The sequence below is a fragment of the Bombus pyrosoma genome, linkage group LG3 (genome assembly GCF_014825855.1).
Source record: "Bombus pyrosoma isolate SC7728 linkage group LG3, ASM1482585v1, whole genome shotgun sequence".
In the NCBI taxonomy this organism is placed as follows: domain Eukaryota; kingdom Metazoa; phylum Arthropoda; class Insecta; order Hymenoptera; family Apidae; genus Bombus; species Bombus pyrosoma.
In genome coordinates, this window is record NC_057772.1 from 13,926,440 (window position 1) to 13,939,968 (window position 13,529).

Genomic DNA, 13,529 nt, shown 5'->3' on the forward strand with positions numbered 1-13,529 from the left:
GAAAAAAGTGATACACACCTTTGTAAAAAATACATGTGTAACAAGAACATACTCGATACTTTGAATGTACTACACGTTCTTTCGTTGGATAGAAATGTCGTAAAAAATGTTTCATTTTGATCCGTTTATTAATATAAAAAATAGTCGCTCTCGTGCCGCAGGTATGTATGTTGTAACACGAAGTTGATGCTATGTCACAAGCAGTCGAGTCAGTCAAAGATAAAAAAATCTGTACTTTATTGAAACGCTATAAGCACGCGAATTGTACACACGGCACACGGACGCAATGCGGCACAATGTAACGCGGCATTGAGCGATGAAATAAAATGACAATCCAAAAGCATTGATCAATTATCATTATACATTATATTGCTACAGGTTTTAAATAAGCGAGAAAGAGGCGCGAACGAAACCGAAGTTCATGGCAGAAGGAGCCACGTGAAAAAAGGTTAATGCTATCCCATTAAGAAGACTACGATATACGACTTGTGCAACATTATCAGCCATTCCACCGGAACGATAGTTGCCTCTTCCCTAGCCACTGCCGGTAGACTCAGCTGATCGCTATGCCGCTGTCGTTTTATGTAAATTCTCGACATCAGCTCTGACCCTACAATTAGTTATTCGCGTGTACACATAAACTTTTGTAAAGATTTCCTGGTGTCTTTCTCCTGGAATTTTCAACGATCGCGCATCGACGACGCCGCGTGCTTCTGACTCACGACGCTACAGGTATATAAAAATATTTCTATCCGATTGTATATTTTTCGCAACATAGCAAAGGAACTGTTCGATGGGAGTCATCCAAGAGCCTTCGTGCTTTGGCTCTCTCGGTGATCGGTAATGAAGAGATCGATAACAATCTACCAAATGCAACCATTAAATAAAATAAATGATACTGTTGCAACGAAATATGTATATTTCAAGGTGCTGACGACCGACTGGGACATATTTGGTACTGACGTAGTAACTTACGAAATACGAGGAATGGCCTAATGCTATAGGGGGATGTGGCAAAAGCTCGGCGATGGATTGTGCACTTCGTATGGAAAATCGAAGGGAAACATGGGAGATCGGTATTTCAGACGAAGCAGCTCGGAGGTCATCCTTTACGCCGTTTCCAACGAGCTGTCCAACGATCGAGGAGATGAACGCGCATAGTCAATACTAAGTCAACGTCCAGAGACGTGTGGACGTACGTCGTTCAAGAAGAGAGAGGAGGATAGAGGGGATAACGAGAAGGAAGAAAAGGAAGAGAGCGAGGGAAACGGTGGAAGCGAGTGAGAAAGAGAGAAAGAGGGAGAGGAAGAGGGAGAGGGAGAGGGAGAGAGAGAGAGAGCAAGATAGAGATGGAAGTGAGGTCGAATAACAGGGTACGCTCCGATCAACATTAATCACTATCCGAAGCGAGTAGATAGCCGTCGAATGCTCGCTTTCTAAAGCAAGGTGAAGGGGTGGCTGATAGATGGAGGTGATGAATGGCTCCGTGACGGGGAGCGATCCATCATCTCGGGGCCGACATCACGGGAGCTGCCTACCGCGAGAGCTAGCAGGAGAGATTTCGCGCGAGAGGTCACCTCGGCTAATTCATCATCCGGTCCGTCGCGTTTGCTCTCTCCCTCTGCTCTCCTTTTACCCCTAACCATCTCGTTTCCTCGTGTCCGCTTGGCACACACTTCAACCCTCTTCTCCTCGGTTCTTCGTCCACTTTTCTCAATCCCTTCCTTTCTCTTTCCTCTAAACTCTCTTTGTTTTCAACGTTGCTTGCCTCTGCGACTTTTCACCTTTGCGCGCGTCTGATTTCGCTATTTGCCCTATTATAGCAGCGAAAAAGCTAGGCTTTTATATGTCTTTTCTTTTACTCGACTGCTTCGAGGAAATGTCAGCCACTTAAGTATCTGAGTCCGAATCAATCTGTTCAACTCTTCGCTGAGACAGCAATCGGGCAATGTGATCAATGAAACGGCCAGATCAGTATCTGTACTTTTAGTTAATCTCCATCGATTGATCCTTGTAAAACTTCTCATCAAGCAAATCTTATTGGATCGTAAACCGTCGTTTGACTCTTAACATATTTTCGAGATTACGTCGATTCTGCTGGGTTCTATTGTAATTCCAAGAACCCTGATTCTTGCCACTTTTATGCGATGAAATTCTGCTAACTTCAGCTATTTCATCGTCGATGAGTAAAAATTTCGTCGAGAAACATTCCAAACTTCTAAAGTAAAATCAGTTCTTGGCCTTGCATCTACGCGATCAACAAATATAACACGATGATAATGTTCAATGTTCTGGTAAGTCGATCATTACAACGATATACCAGACCAAATGCAATTATAATTTTTAACCGAAATTTTCTTGAAGACGCTTGAGAAGGTACAATCTTACATGTGAAATGCGATGATAGCAGTAATAAATAATATAAAAGTCTTGAGATATTGATCGTTGAAGAAATATAAAGGTCTTTTTGGCTTCGCTTCAAACAGTTTCTTTAAAAGTAGTTCCAAATCGTATTTTGAAATTTCCTACGTAAAAGATTAGACGTAATTAAATGTCGTAACTAGATATGTACAGATGACTTGAATATTTCAATTATAATTTGCAAAATTGCGGATGCATTGCTGTACAAGCTGTCCAGTGTATATCGTACTTGCTGCAACATTTCGAGCAAGGAGAGTCTATTTACTATTTTATTATATCTTAAAAATATCGATTCTAATGTATATTTGAAAAATAAACTGAAAGATATTTCCAAATGCCTTTTGGAGCAATACTTCTTCGTCAATGAGACGGACGTCGTCTTCTTGACTCTACATGATCGATGAAAATAATGTAGTATCCGTCTAACCTTTGTTTTGAAGTGGATGCTACATCAAGATGCTATGATAATCTTTTTTGCAATAACTTTTGCGATAAGCAAAATTAATTACAAAGATATGAAACTTTTTATAACGAAGACTACATCTATACAGGTGACGTATATTTCTTAGAAAGGCACATTTAAATATTAATTCGATGATCGACGTTGACCGGAACAACAAACTAAAATATATTTTCACGTAAAATTTGTAAATTAATTTTCTCTGGATCGTGCTGTACGTAACGAAATCTAATCCAAACGAAATCTCTAGTCATTTTCTTCGAGCAACGATGTTAATTGTTTTGCGATTTAGTGCAATTACATCTATCGTAATCAACGTCTATAACGTGATATATTTTTGTTAATTTCTACATTATTTGTCGACGACTTCTATAAAGAGACTGCAAAGATGCCTTACTACTTTTCGACATTACATCGATGTTGAAGAGTTAAATCGAAAAAGCGATCACCCTGGTGATATATTTATGGTTTTTCGAGTTTCGATTGCGTTTTAATCGTGCGTTACTCTTTATGTTGACGTTTCATGAACATTACAGTTCACTTCGTCAGGACAGGAAACTTCATTCCTTTTATTAATATGTACGCTTAAAGATTATATCTTCGTGCACTCTGTTTATTAAGAAATACACGTAGTTTCTTCTATGACAAGCAAAAATTAATTCGCTACACGACGATTGAAGAAATTCTTTGAAAAGGGGCAGCCGCAGGTAGGTCGCATCATCGAAATTAAATGCGCTCATACGCAAACAGTGGCTGGCACTCATGCTGGGTGTAAATGGAAGTAACAAGGAGGCATAATGCATCACCGTCTTGCTGTTGCTTCTTCCGTGCAGCGCCCCCGGCACGATGACGCTGCGGGAGACGACGCGACGCGACGCCGCAGAAACGAAATCGACGTGGTATATACCTGTGCTATACGTAATGTTGCATTACATCTAACGATAACAGTGTTAGTTTTAATTTAATGTTCACAGATATCGCGATCGATGTTCGCACAATAACGTTACTTTCGTCCATTTATTCCAATTGCATCTGTTCCAATAAGTTATAGCTACGATTATGCGTTATTACTAGGAAATCAACTTATATAAAATTAATCGCAAGAATTGCAGCGATTTTTGTGTGATTATGAATTTTAAGAGAAATGAAAAATTTATTTATTTGTAAAATGTATCGTTACTGTTATCAGGCGCCCGATCAACGATAACTCATTGTGTCGTCACGTAATCAAAAGTTGAGATTTATTATAGCGTGTCAAAAATCCTCTGTTTGTCGGAAAAGAAGTAAATTCGATAGGAAAGCAATAATCCGGCGTCTTGATCGCGTTATCCGAAAATTCAATTTTATGTGACAGAAGTGCGAACATCGTAAAACCTTCAGCGACGTTTGACCTATCGATTTCGTCTTCCACAATTTCTGCCGAGGGGGATCGGCTGTAGCTTATAGATGAATTATAGTTGCTCTTTGCTGTCGCGCATTCAACGGTGATGTATGACTCGGCGGGAGATGGTAGGTAGAAAACATCCACGATGTACGGCCTGTTAATAACAGCAAGAATGAACGAACGGCTGCACAACGCGGTACACAGATGCCGCTGGCGGCTAGACCCCCTTTGTGTTTTATTACAAACGATACGTCAGCCACGATGTATGGGCTGCTTTTATCTGCGGCCTGTTATTGATGTGCTAAATTGTCTGCTGTGACTCGTAAGACTGGGCAGGATGGCTGATAGACGTCATTCGAGGATATGTTCTCAACGACAAAAAGATTCAGCCGATGACACCAAGGACTTTCATTCTTTAACCAAAATTATAGTAAATTTCTGGTAACGTAAAGTCTATATACGTACGTAACATACTCTGTAAGTTGTTGAATATCGAAGAACTTAGTTCCCGTGTTCAAAGCTATTCCCCCGATACTCTGTAATTAAAATTCAAAGCTTTTTTTTCCAGCCAGTCGAGTAGGAGGTTGATAATGGTTCGAGCAAAAGAGAAACTCACGTTCTAGAAATAACGGGTAATAAATCGTTTGTCACCTTTATTTGTGTCTCGTTGTACATGTTCCCGTTTTTCCCAATTATCAAGATAAATCTGGATAGAATAACAAAAAGACACCAAGCAAAAGAGAATACGCATTAGGTATAATGTACACGCTGTACATATCTTACAAAATAATGATAAATTGCTATCTGTAGCGCAACGTTTAACTTTTAAGAAACTAACTGAAATAGATTTATAATCTGGTTGTGCAAAGAGAAAAATATAATTATTGCTGCAATGACTTATCGAATCATTCAAAGGAAATATACATCAAAGCTACAAAATTATTTAGCCTGGGTAATAAAAAATAACACGTCATGCACTACCCTATTACTTTCATTGACGTTGCAATTTTACACGGCAACGCCAAACAAAGGAGATTTCAAGATTAAATAAATGCAAACAAACACCAATTATTATTACTCTTTTCATTTCATAATAAATTATATATTACCTTGAAATAGACAACAGGTAAATAATTAAAAATAACCTTTACACCGTGTATATATGTATTTTGTCAAAATGTTTAACAAAAAATAATGAAACAATTAATTTTATACCGACACTAAACGATATTACCAAATTATTATAATTATTTTTAAACATTTTCATAAGAAAACGCATAGGTTATTCTTAAATATGGTGATTTATTATATACAGGCTCATAAGTTACTTTTCCATTTAAAAGTTATATAACTTTTAAATAAATAATAAGTAAAAATATACAATTAGAAAAGTTATACAACTTTCAAATGGAAAAGTGATTTATGGACCACCCTGTAGATATAATAAATCTATCTGCTGTAAAGCAGTAACGAAATATTATATATAGCCTGGCATAAAATATGGCGATTTACCGTTATATGAAATAAGTAAGCAAACTAACTAAAGTACTAGCTATGTAATTTCAATGAATCATTACATAGAGCCTAGCGTGCAGTGCAGGTACTAATTATTTAGTAATTAAAAGATAAATAAATTCAGTGAAATATGAATTACTTCTATCACACAAATTGTCTATTGTTTGGTTTCAAGAAACAAGGGATAATAGACATGTTATCGAATAACGTAGTTAATTTGTAAAAAGCAATATAGCCAGAACGTATCATTGTATAAGAAAACAATCAGAGATGTACATACTCGACAAGTCTTGTCGTGAAATAAATTTAATTTTTTTCCGATGTTAGCACAAACACTAAAATAACGTGTCAATACTAAAATAATAAGTTCAAAAAGCAATATAACGAACAGTTGTTGCTAAATTTAGATACATAAATGTTCTTAAAATATACTATAGGATGAATCAACAAAATTGCAGGACAATATTTTTTATACGTTCTTCAAATAGAAGAGGTAAGTTGACTTACCTATTAGGATGATTCAAAATAAATTCTGAAACAAAAAAAAGGGAAAAAAACAACAACAAAGAAAAGCATAGAAAAAATAAACCCTTTCATTTAAAATAAATATAGATAAGAAATTAGGAGTATTTGAGTGGGGAAATACGGGGTTTTCGTAAGTTTTTGTCCTATGCCTGAGGTTTAAATTTGGGACTAACGACCCGGAAAATATCAAATTGTAATCTTACTTGAAGAAAAACAACCTTATTACAGATAATAAAGAAATAAAATATGAGTAACAAAATATATATGGTTATTTTATATTTGTTTGTTGTTTTATTTATTTGTTAATTCATTCTTTTGAAAATTTAAGCTATTTTAACTGAAATGCTACTTGTTTGTTTACATCATAAACAAGAATAGTCCTATTATTCCACAATTAAGCTTCTATTTATTGCTATTGCACAGTCATAATTGAAAATCCGATGTATACTTTATTTACATGCAATATATTCATACATTTTCGACAGTTACATAGCCGCTTTTATACTAATTTTCCAAGAAGCGCATATTTCTTAGCAGATTCAATCACAAGGGGTAAATTACGTGAATCGATCCATGTTCGTGTAAATACTCTACTTAGAATGGACGAGCCACTAATTGAGACCCAACGATGCACATAATGATACCGAAATAACATGAATTCCAATCCATGAAACGGGTCGAGAACGCGAAATACGAGGAAACTATTCATCCCGACGTTTAAAATCACCGAATATTTCACTTTGCTGAGCCAGCTGAGCCTGCCACCGCCTGTCGTGGCACCCTGGCGATAGAAACGACGTTCGCAGAGGGTAAAGCAAGTCTCTCCCTCTGCATGGGTCTAAAAACCTTCAACCACCCACTCCACCACCCCCTCTCCGCATTTTCCTCCCTACTTCCACACCCTGCCCCTTTTCCTCCTTCCGACACTACGCTGCAGATTTATGCGCCCCGCCTTGCAGCGCTGATATCCGAGAACTCGCGACCTGCTCCGTCCGTAATGAAAGAAATAAATTTACTCTCCTGGGTACCCCGGGGATTGAGACTCACCGTTCGTGCGCGCACATGAACAACGAGCACCCTGGTGGTGCGCATCAGAAGCGTAGATACGGCGGTTCCTCTGCCTCTTCTTTGTCGCCTTCCGCTTTTCCTACTATTTCTCTTCAATTTTTAATTTTATACTCGCATTATTACTTTCGATATATTCAATTGGTACGATTACAAAACTATTCCAACATATGCTCATTTTAAATGCACCTAAACTTTTGGCGTTAAGTCACAGGGGACTATATTATTAAAGCATAACATCTTTAATTTGTGGTCTACCAGAGCTAGTAACTTAACAGAAAAATATATAGATCAATAGTAATAAAAACGATTCAGTACTGCAAACTATGTCACATGAGATACGAAAATATTTTTTCTAACGGAATGATAATAAAAATTATTTTATTATACAAACGTAAAAAATAATAAATAGTAATTTCTATTAAAATAAGTTTTATCCGAATGAAAAAGAATTAAATACGCAACGAGTATGGAAAATGTATTAATAAAAAGACAAATTTAATGATTTCACAAACATTGTTTTTATTAAAGCGGTATGGAAACTCAACGATATTTACAAGAGATATTTACAGTGCAAATAATGTCTATCATACATTATGTTCGTTCAATCAGAGTACTTTACATAACGAAGAATAAAAATCCAATGTATCTCTGAATAAATGTAAAGTATTGTTAATTATTCTGTTTATAATAACTGCATTCGGAAATTCAGAGGAAATAATAAGCACATTTCTTTCTCAGTTTCATCACTTTTACAATCTGTCATTTATACAAACGATACGAATAAGTTAGACGATACACTTCATTATAGATATAGTTTAGATACCATCATTAATGTTATCACCTATTATTTTTTCGAAAAAATAGCGTAATATCACAGTTACATTGTGGACATTAGAACATGCACGACCGTTTCAAGATTTACGCCATCGGACTATTGTCACTATCATAGAAGAAAGCGATTAGTGAGTATCGCTATATAAGTCTATGATTTTCATCAACACCTAACACTGTTTCCGTACGACTAATTGTATCACTTCAAACTTCAAACACAATTAAGAAACAAGTGAATGTTTCCCATTGAACATGGAAATTAATTAGCACTCGAAAATTTCGCTACGCACGGCGTTTTTGCTACTTATCCATAGGTTTTTGAACTTGGTTACAAAGATCGAAATACTTTACGCAGTAACGTGCCGCATAGAAACATTCCTATCGATTCAAAGATGTCTAAGGTGTCTATCCACGGTGTACATGTTCTTCCCTACATAATGATCAAACGTTAGGAGGTACGTTAATATAGGTTTTCCGCAAAGAATGATTTGATGGTGAAACGTTAAAGTCACAAGATATCTTTATAAACTTTAATTGTAATCTTGAATTTATGCACACATGTTGTATATATATATAGGTATCTTTTTAAATAAATTTATATTATACACGTTTAATTATTTACACAACAGATTGTCAAAAGCTCATTTTGACAATTTCCTATTTTACACTATTGTAGACTGTACACTGAAAATGTTTACACCGGAGCACCAGTTTAAGGATGTACTGCAGCACCAATTCGCTGGCCATAGATCGCGTATGGAGAATAATAAGGTCCTAATGCGTTGAAAGCGCTATAAGGTGATGCGGCGAGCGAGGCTGGAAGAGGTCCCGTCGGTGGCTTTCCGTATGGGTGATATCTGGCGCTCAACGGACTCAGAGAAGGCGTCGGGTAAGACCCGCCGCTCGCACGATGTAAAGCTGCCGACGGCGAGAGCAAAGGATGCGGATGTGGATTGCTGAGTAAAGCGGCTGAAGACGACGCATGATCGCCACCGGTTAAACTTGTGTGGCTACGAAGATGCTGAAGAAGCTCTTCCGATGTAGTAAATCGCTTTCCGCAATAAGAATCGCCAGCGATCCAATTACAAACATATGGTCTACCACCGGTTAATGTGGACGGGTAAGAAAGCGACGGTGGAGCCATAGGACCAAACGATGACAATGCCATTGCCAAACCGTACTTTTGATGATCACATTGTGTACATCCACTCGGACAAGTTCCAGTACTCATCATTAGCTGCGCGCTGTGCATACTATATTGGCAGCCAGTACAGTAAGGATCCTTACAAACCGGTACTAGGGCCTCCCCACCGGCCGGAGTCTTGACACGAGCGTAACTCAGATATGGGTTTCCACCTGTCGGAGTACTTGATGGATAACCCAAAAGAGCTGCTGCTGCAGCGTGATGATGTGAAAAGGGAGATGCACCAGCAAACGGTGGTCTGAACGCTGGATTTTCTGCCAATCCGGGTGGGCAACAGAGCGGGTTTCCAGAAAATCCCGGAAGACCAGGCTTATATGCACCCAAGTTCGATTCCTTTGTATGACTGCCAGAAAGAATCTCCATGCCTGATCTAATGATCGGGCTAGTACCATTGTTGTTATTACGTGGCGATCCATCGGTTTTGTCTCGATCCGCCGGTGTCTTCCGATCAGTGGATGGAGTGGTGCTTGCCGTCGCTGTCGCTTGAGTCGCGGGAGAGGCTGACTTTCGGCCGACGGGCGTACGATTTCCCGATGACTTTTTTTCTGTGTGACTGGTATCACTCACACTTACACTCTCTTGACCACTAACACTGTGAACACTTGCTTTCGACGCAGGTCTACTTTCGTCAGTAGATTTTTTCGAAACAACATTAGTTTCGTAAGGCTTAAAAGCCAAGGATTTCCCGTCCGACGGGCTGCTGCGTGTACTACTCCGTTCCAACTTTGCAGCTGGTGGAGATTTTGCGTTTGTACCGGTATTCATGCTCTTCGGCGTTTTATCCAGCGGAGAAATCAAAGGCTTTGTTGGAGAATCAGCACCTATCTGACTGCATGTTTGGGCCAATAAAGCTAAAGGACTCTTCTTCGCATCCAACTGTAAAATAAAGTTGTGCAACTCGTTACAAATCAACATCGATGTTTGATATTTTATAAATACATACTAAAACTTTGAACGTAATATCGTGAAACATTTATTATTTTATGAAATACACAAGAAAAAATCGAATAGGTTAGTGTACAGCAACCCGTCGGACATCGTGTACCGTCGGTATACGACAAACAAACGAAACATCTTATTTTTGAATATTCAAACGAAGTTCATTCGATTTTCCATAAAAAATAACGCTGTTAATTTTAATTTATATACAAAATAACAAAAAGAAATGGAATAATGTAAAAACTATAGTACTTTACTCCCTTCACTGCATCCGTAATTAAATAATTTAAAAATTGTTTATCAAAAACAATATTTTTTTGAAGCATATACTAACCGTAGTTGGAAGCGGAGAAAGATAATCCGGTTGTAGATATTGATTGTGTCCAGTAGTCAGCATACCGCCTTCCTCGAGGACAACCATTTGGTTTTACACTTATTAAGCCAATCACTGCACAAAACTACAAGTAAATCTTCACAAATCACGAAACAGGAACAAACTGATGAACGTAAACGTTTTAAATATTCCGGGGCACAGTTTCGATATACGCGTTAGTTGATCAATCTCTCCGTGATATGAAACGATTAAACGCAAACGATGTACACCAAGTGGAATCCAGGAAAATAGTGGCAGCTCTCGACGGAGCTGTTCGGTGCACGAAGTGGAATGCGACCGCAACGCCGCCTGGCGACACGGTCCGCTCTCTTCCCCTCCTTCTTCGGCAAGCCAGGGTGTATAACCTGTCCTCTCTTGTCGTCCCCACCAGTTCTAGTCGAAGGATTATGGTGGGAGAATTGCGGTGGGGTTTGGCCCTGTGTGGGGTGTGGGAAGGCATTCTAATTCAACACGCCACCCATGATGTTGGCCCGACGATGACAGCTCCCATCCCGGCTTTGATATTTCACCGCTTTTACAGCCGTCCATCCCCCCTCTCTCTCTCTTCTCCTCTTCCGTCCCCTCACTCTGCACACCCCTTCCAGTTTGCCTACCATAGCTACCTCGACACGGAACCGTCCCTGCCACCACGGCAACCCGATATTTTATACCGTGAAACCTGTCTGTCTCTCCGACCGGCCCCGCTTAATAAGCAGCTTTCAAAATAGAAATGTAATGGGTCGGTGGGGAAGGGAATGTCGGGTGATTGATTGCTCGCTCAGCGACTTACCGACTTGCCACAGCCCACGGGGTAACGAATGACAGCCACTTAAGCGCTGTTTGCCTACAGTTTTGTAAAAGCGTTTTAATTATCGCCCCAACCGCGCCTCGACTTTGTCGCATACTGACTCACCGGATACTAAACGATTCGAGCTACTGATCTCTTCTGACTTCCGTGCTAAGATAACACCGTTAAATAATGTAAAGTAATGGAATGTACACGTTTCGAGGAATCGTCATTCTATCAAAATATAACGGACAAACACAAGCGCTGGCATTACTTTTAAATAAACGTCTTTGAAATTTTCGTTGCGAATTTCCGCTATAAATTATTTTCCAAACACAACAAGATGCGTTTTGATTTCTACTTTAGCTGGCTGGCTGTCATAGTTTATCATAATATGTAATCAATAATGTATTAGTTGGAAGAAAAATACCGTTTTCACGACTCATAGAAACTGCTTTCGCAATATGGTCGCAATAGTATTTATGCGAAACCTTTAAAACAAACGTGTGTTCTGTACTGTGTATTAATAAAAGCTACGCATCGTGACTGCTGCACCCGCCAAACGTGGCCATTAAAAAACTTGAATACCAGCTGCGTTGAAACTCAAACGTTCCGCGCGGTTAGGGGATTGTGGCCATTTCACGCGGTATGACTTTAAGTAAGATAAAGCGATCGGTGAAGCAGTTATGTTACAAGGTAATTACAACGAATTATGACAATATCCACACGCTGGCTACGTAGACCGCATAATCGCGGTAAGCAATAATTAGCCCGAGAAACACTTTGTGTAGAAATGTACGCGAATAGTGTCTGAGAAATGTATACAGTTATGTCAGTTGCAATTTAAATTTAAATTCATAATGTTTTTGGAGTTTCGAAATGGTATAATATACAATGAAATACAATCAATTTTAAACGCAAAGTATCCTATACAAAATTTCAATTTTAGCTCAACTTCCAATAGAAACAAATGGGAAGAAAGAATAAAAATATAGAACCATATTTGTTACTGATTTAGAAATACGTAGATATGTAGATATGTAATAAATTACATTAAGAATTTTAATAACTCTCTGTACATATTTATCGCACGTGCTCTATTTGTGAAGAGCGAAACGAACAACAATTATAGTATATTAATTATGTCTAATCTCACACGCATTATTACAATTTGCTATTGCGTAGTTAAGATCGTAATGTATTAAACAAATCTAAGAATGATGATAAATAATGGTGAAAGTCTACTAAGAGGAATGATTGCGTCTATATGCGTTGAACTTCCATTTTCAACTAAACTATCCTTGGGATACAAGGTAATATTAAATCTTTCTATCGTGTAATATTTCCCAGAAGAAATAAAGGTCTTTGGGAGTTCTACTTCCATTCTATATCTTTGACTTTCTGTATCCCTCTCATTCCTTCTCTCTCCTTTCTCCTGTTCTGTTTCTCTGAAGTTATGGCGCCGTTAATACCCCAATGGCAAGTCTTTGACGTTTTGACGCTGACGGATGAGTTTACGGCTAATATAGTTCTCTTTCATCTCCGCCGCTCCTTCAGTCCACGTTTCGAAGATTTCAAAACGTCAGCTACCAGACGGATAAAGATTCAGCTTTGATGTGTTACTGACAGATGCAGTGACATAAACAATGTTTATTATGTAAAATGCAATGTTAATTGCATCTAATGTGAAATATGCATTATTTCGTCAACCGTAGAAAAATGTATACATGTATGCAAATAGTAAACTTAATAAATATAGATATAGATCATGCTAGTTTTATGAAAATGTCCTGATCTAACAATAATGCGATTGTAAAGTAATATAAATAACGGTAATTTAATGGGTACACAATCCCTTTCTAGTTTAGTTGTTGTAAAATGAGCGAGAGAAAGGGAGGTAATATAAATAGGTAATGCAATAAATAAAATACATGGAATGATAGATTATATTTATTGTGATTAGGCTATCATTTTCCGAACTATTACAAACTCGCACTGTGATACTGGTTAGTTATACCTGGC

At 38.1% G+C, this 13,529-nt stretch overlaps 1 protein-coding gene and 1 long non-coding RNA gene across 2 annotated transcripts; one reads left to right on the forward strand and one right to left on the reverse strand.

Moving 5' to 3' along the window:
* The first annotated feature begins 4,280 nt into the window (after window positions 1-4,280).
* On the forward strand, window positions 4,281-5,336 carry LOC122566359. The gene is made up of 2 exons (XR_006316480.1): window positions 4,281-4,726; window positions 4,834-5,336. It is a non-coding gene; the product is annotated as an uncharacterized LOC122566359 (long non-coding RNA).
* Window positions 5,337-7,867: 2,531 nt separating this feature from the next.
* On the reverse strand, window positions 7,868-11,345 carry LOC122566238 (zinc finger protein Noc). The gene is made up of 2 exons (XM_043723202.1): window positions 10,682-11,345; window positions 7,868-10,284 (listed from the first exon to the last, which is right to left on the reverse strand). Exons 1-2 carry the CDS (start codon window positions 10,766-10,768, stop codon window positions 8,917-8,919), a joined length of 1,455 nt encoding a protein of 484 aa, XP_043579137.1. The 5' UTR covers window positions 10,769-11,345; the 3' UTR covers window positions 7,868-8,916.
* Window positions 11,346-13,529: the final 2,184 nt, after the last annotated feature.